Here is a 10,893-nt window from a genome sequence, read left to right on the forward strand (position 1 = left end):
ACACACACACACACACACACACACACGTGTGCATTATCCTATCCACACATCCCCCACATACAGTGCCACTTTATGCACATGCTCTCAACACACACTTCATTTATTCATCATGTCTTCTACAAAATAGATTTGAACAAAGATCAAACCCAAAGGCTTTCAAAAATCAGCACAACCAAAGCAATATTCACTGCAGTAAAATCTACGATACCCAGTGTCATGTACAGTTTAAAATGCATTTACAGTAAATCATTACACGATGATAGTGGATAAAAGCACATTAATGAGACTCTGCATCCTGTAAGTCAGCCGTTAACGTCACTAAAGCTTCCTTAATCTCAACAGATGCCATAAACAAACTACAGATGAATAAATCATTTCACGTTCACAGAGACTGAAATTGAATCTCTTAGTCTCTGTGCTGGATCCCATTAGCTGTCTGCTTCATCTGTCTGCATCATTCAGCCATTAACACTGCTGTAATACAGAGACAGAGTCTTTCCAGGACATTTTAAAAGGTTTTTAAAAGCCTCTGCACGTGAATTGTTTAACAGATTCATGGAGTCAGGCTGAACACGAATAATTTATCAATGAGGAATTAATATATTAATTACTTCAATAAACTATATATTTATCCCTGAAGCTCAAACAGTAGAGCATGGTGCTAGAAACACCAAGGTCGTGGGTTCGATTCCCAGGGAAAGCAAGAAAAATGTGTACCTTAAATGTAAGTAATTTTGGATAAAAGCACCCACTGTAAAAAAAATTCTGTAGTTTTTACAAAATAATTTTGGCAGCTGTGGTTGCCAGAATAATTTTGTAAAAAATACAGAAAAACTGTAAACACATTTACAGCCAAAAACTGTAAATTTTACAGTATAAAACAGTAATTTACAAACAAGAAAATTTGAATGTAAACCAGTAAATTCAACAATGCACACTGCTATTAAAATCTGTTTTGTACCTTTAACATACTGACAACCACCGAAATAATGAAGGTGGTAAAAGAGAGAGCCACATGAAGAATCAAAGCTCATCACAAATAGCTTCGCCACAAGCAGAAGTATATATTAATATATAGAAGGTGCACAGAGTCATTCAAACACAAAACACCAGCATGGTAACACACATGATACTTAAATAATGCATTCAACTTTCATTAAACAACAGAAGATGTAACAAAGCCCAAATATACATAACTAATAACAAAAACTATAAAAAAAACATGATTATTTAAACAAAATACTTTCAAATGTGGAGTATCATGCAGGGAATTCTGGGAATATCAGTTTACAGTTTTTGACTGTAAATTATACATTGATTTGTTATTTTTACTTCTAAAAACTGTAAAATTAACAGCATTTTACTGTAAAATTACATGAAATATCTGGTTAGATATTTTACAGTTTTTCCCTGTATATAGTACGGGAACTTACTGTTAACCTATTAACATTTTTTTTTCGTAGCGTTTTTACAAAATTTTACAGTTAAAATTACACTTATTTTTTACAGTGCACCTGCCAAATGCATGCAAATGCAAATTTGTAATAATGTTTTAAATAACAGTCAGATTTTTCTTTTCTTTTATTATAATTTTCTATTTAACTTTATTTTGTTAACACTGTCAAGCTATTATCTTCATAAAAATTATAATGATTTGGTAAGGGTTGGTAGGCTATTCCCTGCAAAACAAACCACAAACTTTCTCAAACCTTTTTGGACCCCTCACAGCAGAGAAAATTTTCCAAGGACCCCCTCATAATTATAACTGTGATTAAGCATGCTTACTGCAGTTAGTACTCTCAGAACTTCCCAATTAATTTTTCTGGATTCCAGTTTTTTTTTTCTGTTTTGATTTTTCTGGACTCTGTTTTAACGGTTAAATTAAATTGCAGTAATCAAAAAGCACACCTAATTAATTTAAATGATCAAACTTATCAAATGTAACAACTATTTATTATTATTTATTTATTTGTACAATAATAGGGCCCTATGAAATGATATTTATTTATTTATTTAAATAATTCTGTGTTGCCTGGATTTAATTTTATCTGGATGTATGATTTACAGTTTTTCTGAATTGCTAAAACACTAAACCCCAATCTCTGAACCAAATTCTCACTAGCTTAAACCAATTTGTTGAATAAAGCACTCTTTCTGCTAAACCTTAAACACGGCAGTTAAGGCTCTATTTGCAAAACTCTAAACACATTCTCATTCACTCAAACACTTATCACACTGTGATGCATTTGTGCTGCAAAATGCTAAACACAACTAAAGCACAGTTGTCATCGTTTACACACAACGATTCAAAATTGTTCACACTTGTTTCTAAAGAGTATTATCAAGGCTGGATCTGTCAGACCAGAGTGTTTTTTATAGCAAAAAAGACTACATTACTTGTGATGTGGACAAAGTCCTCAGGCCGGACTCAAGCACAAAGACATGATGCTGAGACAGAATGAGTCTCTCATTGACCCTGATTTTACACTTGCACAACTTACAGTATTTTTGCAGTATCCAAGTGCTGAATATATACAAACATTCAGTGCTATTCAATATTCAGCACAATACTATTCTTGCAGTACATACTATACAATATATTCACCTTACTCAGCTGCAATTACTATACTTTTTTACAGAATTGCAAAATTTACTCAATACAATAGGCCTATACTTTTTTTCTGTAATGTTCTGGATGCTGTGTTCTCCATTTTTCTCTGTAGTGTCTAATGAATGCTCTGTAGTGTTTATTGTATTGACTCGTGTGTGTGTGTGTGTGTGTGTGTGATCTGAGAGCACCGTTTGATTTAGAGTGCAAGTAAAATGGTTTTGCAGTGATTGTTTGATTTTGATAGAAGAGTCAGAGGTTTCGTAAATTTAGTTTGAGTATGTGGATTTGTGTTTAAGGTTTTTAGAAAATGAGTGATGGTTTCAAGAAATGTGTTTTAGCAATTCAGAAAAACTGTAATACATAATCGCTTCGAAACAGTGAATCATTTTGGAATTGGTTCAATTGATTCGAAGCTTCGAAAAGGTTCGTTTCTTCCATCACTACTTGACGAGCGATTAACCGTTACTTTTGGCGGCAAACTGAACGTTAATCCGGCCATTACAAAAAACTACATTACAAAACATTGGAGTTTGATATTCGTGATCTGCCAGGCTACTATATTCAGCCACACAGCAGGTAAGTGATGTGTTATTATGACAGGAAAATCAATTAAATTAATGTGTCTGCTTATTGTTAAGTAAATTTAACCCTCTGTGCACATTATTAGAGTGAATTATAAACATAATCTGGGCATTTACTCTCGATATTGGGACGTCTTGAACGCTTGAAAGCGCTTGTTAATTTAGCATCAGATTTTCAAGCTGCAGCGGTTCATTAGTGTCAAACAGAGCTAATATTGCTAATTAACACCTGCTTGGCATTCCTGTGCTCATAAATCTCATTGAAAATAATGATTCAAACGTTTTTCTGTCATAATCAATAACGTAAATTACTCTGAGAACCCTAGTCTCGCGCCATCATATTTCTTTTACATTATAAGGGGCTTTTAATTATTAAAATTGATGTGTGTATGTGAAAATATGTTTATATTGTATTTTTATTTTATTTTTTACCTGAATCTGTCACTGTTATAAATAGCTAAGGTATTTATAAGAAAGCGGTGACATCTACTGGTTGTTTCTAAAAGTGACACTGACTGTTCCATTAAAAACACACAGTTAAGCTCCAAAAAGTATATAAATATACTAATTTACATGTTAGTGATGTTTATATCCAGAAATATCCATTTTTTGAATGTTTTTTTTAAATGTAAAGTGCTGCATGTGGCATCATGAGGATCAGACCTTCATCAAACACTTCAGTTTACGCATTTATTACTATATATATATTTATTTCACTGTAATTCCACGCTGACTGCGTGAACGCGTCGCGGTCATGGTGAAGGAGCAGTTTAGAGAGACGAATGTGGCCAAAAAGATGTAAGTTGGAGTCTTGCATGCAGGGTAAACATGTTTCATCAGAACTTGACGCACGAATATGCTAGTCTGTGTCTGTCTCTCTGACTGTGCATGTGTATATGATTATATGTTTATGCATGTAAACGCTCTGTTGATGTCTGTTTCTCTTGTTTGATCAGAAGTCACATCTGTTTTGGCATGAAGTCAGCAGAGCAGATGAGACAACAGGCTCATATTCAGGTGGTCACCAAGAACCTGTACAGCCAAGACACCAGCCACACACCGCTGCAGTATGGAGTCCTGGACCACCGCATGGTGACTGAGCAAATATGAACGTTACATTCATAATAAAACAGAAAATGACTTGTTAAGTGATTAAAAGAGGCCTAATCATCTCTCTGGTGTTCAGGGAACCAGCGAGAAGGACAGACCGTGTGAAACCTGCGGGAAGAACCTGGCCGACTGTCTCGGTCACTACGGCTATCTGGACCTGGAGCTGCCCTGCTTTCATGTCGGATACTTCAAAGCCATTATTGGGATCCTGCAGGCAAGTACAGAATGTGTCAGAACCGTGTTTTGCTTCCGAGTTGCTGTCAGATTCATTATAGCATTTGTATTGAAATAAATGGCCCCATCCAGATTTTTGTTTTATGTTAAAATGCTATATTATTTCTCTATTATATATTTATATTTATAATATTAGGATTTATTTCCATATTATATATTAATAATATTAGGATTTATTTCCATATTATATATTTATAATATTAGGATTTTATTTCCATATTATACGTTTATAATATTAGGATTTATTTCCATATTATACGTTTATAATATTAGGATTTATTTCCATATTATACGTTTATAATATTAGGATTTATTTCCATATTATATATTTATAATATTAGGATTTATATAATTTACTGTATTTTATTGACGTAAATTAATATAAACATAATGTATGAATAATATAAAATTATTTAATAACTAGAAATGCAAATAATAATATGTAATACAATATGAATCATAATGTAAATTTAATATTAATATATATAAATATAATTTTTTTATAAATTAGATTATTATGCTTTATATTGTGTTTCGTTTTATATTAAATGCCATAAAAACTAGATAATAATAATACTATATAAATATAAGAATGTAAATATATTACTTTTATCAAATTGTTATTATGTATTGTATGATATTACGTTGTATTATATTGTGTTATTTTATATTATTCATTTATAATAATATAAATATAATACTATATAAATCATAATAAAACTACTATATTTTTATCATATTCTTTCATATTGCTGTTGTATTCTTGTAATAGCATTTTATTGTAATGCCACATAAAACCTTATAATATAAATATAATAAATGATTTGTGGTAGTATACTATTAGTAGTGTTCTTGAAATAAAGTTTTTGTATTATTTTATGTTATTGATTATTTTTGTTCATTCAGATGATCTGTAAGACGTGTTCTCACATCCTTCTCAGCAAAGAGGAAAAGCTTCAGTTTCTGGATTACTTGCGTAGACCTGGACTGGCGTACCTGCAGAAGCGCGGCCTCAAGAAGAAGATCTCAGACAAATGCAGGAAGAAGACCACCTGTGTGCATTGCAACGCATTTAACGGTAAAAGCGTACTGTACTCTTCTGCATTGATTATTTATTATAGTGTGATGCAATTTTGCAGTAGCTTGAATTAGTAAGTGCCTGATGTCTCTTCAGGCCCTGTGAAGAAATGTGGCTTGCTGAAGATCATTCATGAGAAGTACAAGACCACAAAGAAGGTCGTCGATCCCATGGTGTCAGATTTCCTCCAGTCGTTTGATATCACCATCGAGCACAATAAAGAAGTGGAGTCACTACTGACCAGAGCACAGGTTAAGATCCACCAATCAGAGCACTGCTTGTGAACTAGTCAAGCTTAAAATAGTGGTTTCTATGAAATTTTGCCAGCAGTATTGTTTTATCTGATATAATAATCTTGTTCCTCGTCATCCAGGAAAACCTCAATCCTCTGGTCGTGTTGAATCTTTTCCGGAGGATTCCGAACGAGGACGTTCCTCTTCTGCTGATGAATCCTGAATCCGGGAAACCCACTGACATCCTGACATGCCTGTTAGTGCCGCCCCTCTGCATCCGGCCCTCCGTCGTCAGCGACCTCAAGTCAGGCACCAATGAGGATGATCTGACCATGAAGTTAACGGAGATCATCTTCCTCAATGATGTTATCAAGAAGGTACGCAGGTCACATGATCAGGTTTGTTTGAGATGCCAAACAGCAGAGGAAAACGAGCTGTAAAGTTCAGCAATCCAGGTTGCAACTAACAATTATTTTACATTTAGATTTAGTCATTTAGTAGAAAGATAATTACATTTGATTAATCTTATCTTATGATTATCTTATTAGTCACATGATGGCATCAGTGAGTTGTTCTAACTTGTAATAAACGAGAAGCCGCAGAGCAATAGAAGACCAAGGAAATTTGGATTGTCATTATATGCAAATATTTGACCGGCCTGTGGCAAGTTTGACCAATCAGGGGGTTATTAACCCTGTAAAGCCTGACAGATTAAATAATGTATATATATATATTTTTTTTTTTTTATTTATTTATTTATTTTTTTTATTGAACAGTTTGTTCAACCTTTAGACAAAATATTTTTTACAAATCTAAAAAAGTTAGCAAATGTGTTTTATGTTTTGTATCATATTTGATCCATCAGGCTTTTCTGGCTCGTATAGTCTGATACAGTGAGAATATGGAGGAAAAATATGCAATATACAATATACAATTTGGTGCAGATGCTGATATTTATATGAAATTCTGATGCTTGTGATGTAAATCAATGAGATCTTTATAACAGTAGAGCAGATACTGACATAAAATGCTATAAATATCAGTCATCGCTCTATATCTCTAATAATCTGTCTCAGTAAAATGAGATTGAAATGATCCAAACATATAATGCAATGCAATGCTGATTGAGAGATTTAGAAATAAAGGCTCCTCAGAAGATGTGAGATGTTCTGGAGGCTTGTGAAGATCATTCCTCCGCTGAGGAACAGTGAAAGTAAAGCTTCACTAAATTAAATTACACTAAAAGAGCTTTGACTGGATTAAAAAAAAGTCTAAATTATCAATCAGACGACAGAAGGCATGGATTAACAGCAAAGTTTTGATCATTTAGAGACCATACAAATGTGTGTATCAAATATGATACCGTAGCTTTCTTTATAGGGTAATTTGTTCCTCACTGCATGCATGTGTCAATACATTTGTAAATGTGGCGTAATTGTCTTTGTGTTTGCCTACAGCACCGCATGTCAGGAGCCAAAACCCAGATGATCATGGAGGACTGGGACTTCCTGCAGCTCCAGTGCGCTCTCTACATCAACAGCGAGCTGTCGGGCATCCCGCTCAATATGGCACCCAAGAAATGGACCCGCGGCTTCATGCAAAGACTCAAGGGAAAACAGGGTACGACCTGCTGAGAGCTCAAGGGCTGCGCCAGCTTTTCCCACGAGTCTCTGCAGAGATGGCAGCGCTATATTGGGCTGTTCTGACATTGAACGCCTCCTGGATCGATGTGTCACATCAACCTGCCTTGTTTTGCTGCTTTCAGGGCGGTTTCGTGGTAACCTGTCTGGAAAGAGAGTGGATTTCTCAGGCAGAACGGTCATCTCTCCCGACCCGAACCTGAGGATCGATGAGGTCGCTGTACCGGTGCACGTCGCCAAAATCCTCACCTACCCAGAGAAGGTCAGAGCAGCGCTACTGCTCAAAAGTGCTACTTATTTTCACTAGTCAAACAGCTGGCTAAATAATGCTTACTTTGTGGGCCCTATACAATCTGTTCTGATTTTTCTCAAATTCAGTTTTTCCTTTTTAATTCTTCTGGATTGCAGTAAAATTTAATTTGGTAACACTTTACAATAAGGTTTATTAGTTTAGTGTGAGAATGAACAATACTTCTACAGCATTTATTAATCTTATGCTAATTTCAGCATTTACTAATGCATTATTAAAATCAAAAGTTGTGTTAACATTAGTTAATGCACAGTGAATTAACATGAACTAACAATGAACGACTGTATTTTCATTAACTAACATTAACAAAGATTAATACATACTGTAATAAATTTATTGTTCATTGTTTGTTTATGTTAGTTAATACATTAACTAACATTAACTAATGGAACCTTATTGTAAAGTGTTACCTAAAATTTAATAATCAAAAAGCATGTCTAGTTAATTGAGCTCATGAAACATATACATAGTCTAACGCTATTTATTAAAAGTTTAACAAAAATAAAATTTTTAAGTAAATGTTTTATTTTTTCCCAAATTTTATTTTATTTTTCCCAAGTTCTGTGTTTTGCATTTGCATTTTTTTTTTTTTGTATAATTAATTTTTTCATTAATGGGTTTAAATAAAAATATTGTTCAGTTGAATTTATAAATCTTTATTTATTTATTTAACATGAAATTATGAAATTGTCTCTATTGTCATCTGTTTTCATTTTTCTGGATTTTGAATAATTCATGGTTTAATTCAATTGTGATTGTTTAAAAAAATATTTAATTTAATTTATAAAACGTTATCATTTTAATTTATTTTTTACTTATTTAAGTATTTATTCAATAATAGGCCCTTATGAAATGTTTTATTTTTCAGAAATTCTGTTGTCATTTGTTTTAATTTTTCTGGATATGATTTAGTACAAATTTATCATCACAAATGGTGGTAATCAAATGAAGGCATAAAATATTAACAATTTAATTAATCTTTTAAAATGTAATCAAATGGAAATTTAACAGTTCATTTTATTTTTTTGGCAAACATGGTGCTGCACCATTAGAGGTTTACTGTTAAAATTTAAGACATAGAATAAAAATGTATTTATTAATTATACTTTTGATATAATCATCCAAATTTTGCCAAATATATAATGTAATGAAGTGGGTGTGTGTTTTCTCTCAGGTGAATAAAGCCAACATTGAGCTGATGAGGAAACTGGTGCGTAACGGCCCTGACGTTCATCCGGGAGCAAATTTTATTCAGCAGAGACACATGCAGATGAAGAGGTCAAATACACACTTCTCTATCCTCCCCTTTTACTCTTTGCTCAAAAACAATCCAAAAATGCAGATTATCTCATCATTTACTCTCCCTCATGTCACTGCAAACCAGATTTTATTTAATTTTCTTAAGTGGAACACAAAAGCAGACGTTTAGCAGAATGCTCATGCTGCTCTTTTCCAAACAATGACCCCCGAGGGTTGTCAAGCTCCAAAATGGATCACAAATTAAAATAGTGATGCACTTCAATGTAGCTCAAAAATACTTGATGGTATAATTGGTATAATTCGATTCGATTATCCTTCACAAGCTTACGATTCGATTCAATTCAATGTCGATTATTTTGGATATATATCAGGTACAGGACATGGCAGATTTTCTCAAGGAAAAAAAATCTCTCAACTAATGCTCTAAAATATACCTGAGAGTCAATAATATGGAAAGTTTAAATTTGCTGATTTGTATAAACACTTTAAATATACTCAATAAAGCTTTTGTAATATTAAAGCTATAATGCTAATTTTAACTTTAAAGTACATAATTATATTTATACTCCAATTAGTTTTTAAAAAAATATATAAACATTTAAATGGTGGCTGTCACAAAAACTTGACGGAAGATTTCAAACATAAATTAAATATTGAAGAACAGTAAAAAAAAAAATTCTAATAAATATGTTATAAGGTGCATATTTAAGTGGTTAGTTGGCTAGAAAAATTTACTCTAGAGAGGAGCATTTTGATCAATATACGCTCTGCATTACATATTCATTATATTTTTGCTTAACCTGTTAGTGATGTCTTCATTATTTAATGTATATTTGAATAAATCTGTGACTAAAGAAAGTTTTTATGAATCACCATTTAAATATTTATATTTCAACAACAAATTGGAGTAGAAACAAGGGTTGTTGTAGTTAACTAAAAATAAACCATAAAACTGATATTAAACTAAAATATATATAAACAATTAACTTATTTAATTTCAGCTAGTTGCCAAGGAAACATTTGTCATTTTCATTTAGTTAACTTTAGGTATTTAAAATAACTAAAACTAAAACTGAAATCCAAATAATGAACTATAGACTATATAGACTTAAAATAACTAATAAATGACTATTAAAAATGACAAAAATGCATAACAAAATTACTAAAACTTCAACTAAAATGAAAATGAAAAAAATAGACTAATTAAAACCATAAAAAAACACTTTAATAGTATCTTGATAAAATAAAACTGGTAGAAATTATTATATCATTAAAAACTATGTGTGATTTAAATGTTTGAATAGAAATTTTTATTTGAGTGCTGATTATTATATCTTAAAAAGTTCCCTGTATGATCTACTATATAAATTGAGAAAATAGTACATTGACATGTACTGTAACTTATCGATATCCAAATGAATTGAAATCGGAATCAAGATGAATCAAGAGCTTGTGAATCGGTCAAATCAATTCATGAACTTTCTATACAAGTCTCTTGTGTTCTGTTCCAGGCGCGTGTGAAACCTCATCGGACGTTTCGTTTTAGCGAGTGCGTTTTATTATTTTTTATAAATTATTCATTTATTTAATTTAATATTTATTGCTAGAAAGTTTATTTTTAATTTTTATTTTATATCTGTATTCAAACCAGGCATTAATCCTGAAGGAGCTGTCCGTTATCAGAGATCACGCTGGCAGTGCGTGTTTGAGAGAACTGGACAAAAGCAACAGTCCACTGATCATGGCTCTGTGTGGATCCAAAGGTACCATCAGAACCTCCCTAATGGACCTCAGAGTAGACAACACATTTCATTTTTATCCCAATTAAAGATTTGA

General features: G+C 32.3%; 1 protein-coding gene across 1 annotated transcript in view; it reads left to right on the plus strand.

Annotated features, from left to right (window-relative positions):
* Positions 1–3,946: 3,946 nt before the first annotated feature.
* LOC107709013 (DNA-directed RNA polymerase III subunit RPC1-like) overlaps positions 3,947–10,893 on the plus strand; it is a 22,114-nt gene continuing 15,167 nt past the window's right edge. The window contains exons 1-11 of the mRNA XM_016513409.1: positions 3,947–3,990; positions 4,149–4,284; positions 4,379–4,516; positions 5,443–5,614; positions 5,711–5,865; positions 5,988–6,224; positions 7,305–7,467; positions 7,613–7,749; positions 8,972–9,075; positions 10,569–10,572; positions 10,709–10,852. Of these exons, the coding sequence (XP_016368895.1) occupies positions 3,947–3,990; positions 4,149–4,284; positions 4,379–4,516; positions 5,443–5,614; positions 5,711–5,865; positions 5,988–6,224; positions 7,305–7,467; positions 7,613–7,749; positions 8,972–9,075; positions 10,569–10,572; positions 10,709–10,852 (1,434 nt within the window). The remainder of the gene's footprint in view (positions 3,991–4,148; positions 4,285–4,378; positions 4,517–5,442; positions 5,615–5,710; positions 5,866–5,987; positions 6,225–7,304; positions 7,468–7,612; positions 7,750–8,971; positions 9,076–10,568; positions 10,573–10,708; positions 10,853–10,893) is intronic.

Source organism: Sinocyclocheilus rhinocerous, unplaced genomic scaffold (genome assembly GCF_001515625.1).
Source record: "Sinocyclocheilus rhinocerous isolate Xijiao unplaced genomic scaffold, SAMN03320098_v1.1 scaffold1137, whole genome shotgun sequence".
NCBI classification, from domain to species: domain Eukaryota; kingdom Metazoa; phylum Chordata; class Actinopteri; order Cypriniformes; family Cyprinidae; genus Sinocyclocheilus; species Sinocyclocheilus rhinocerous.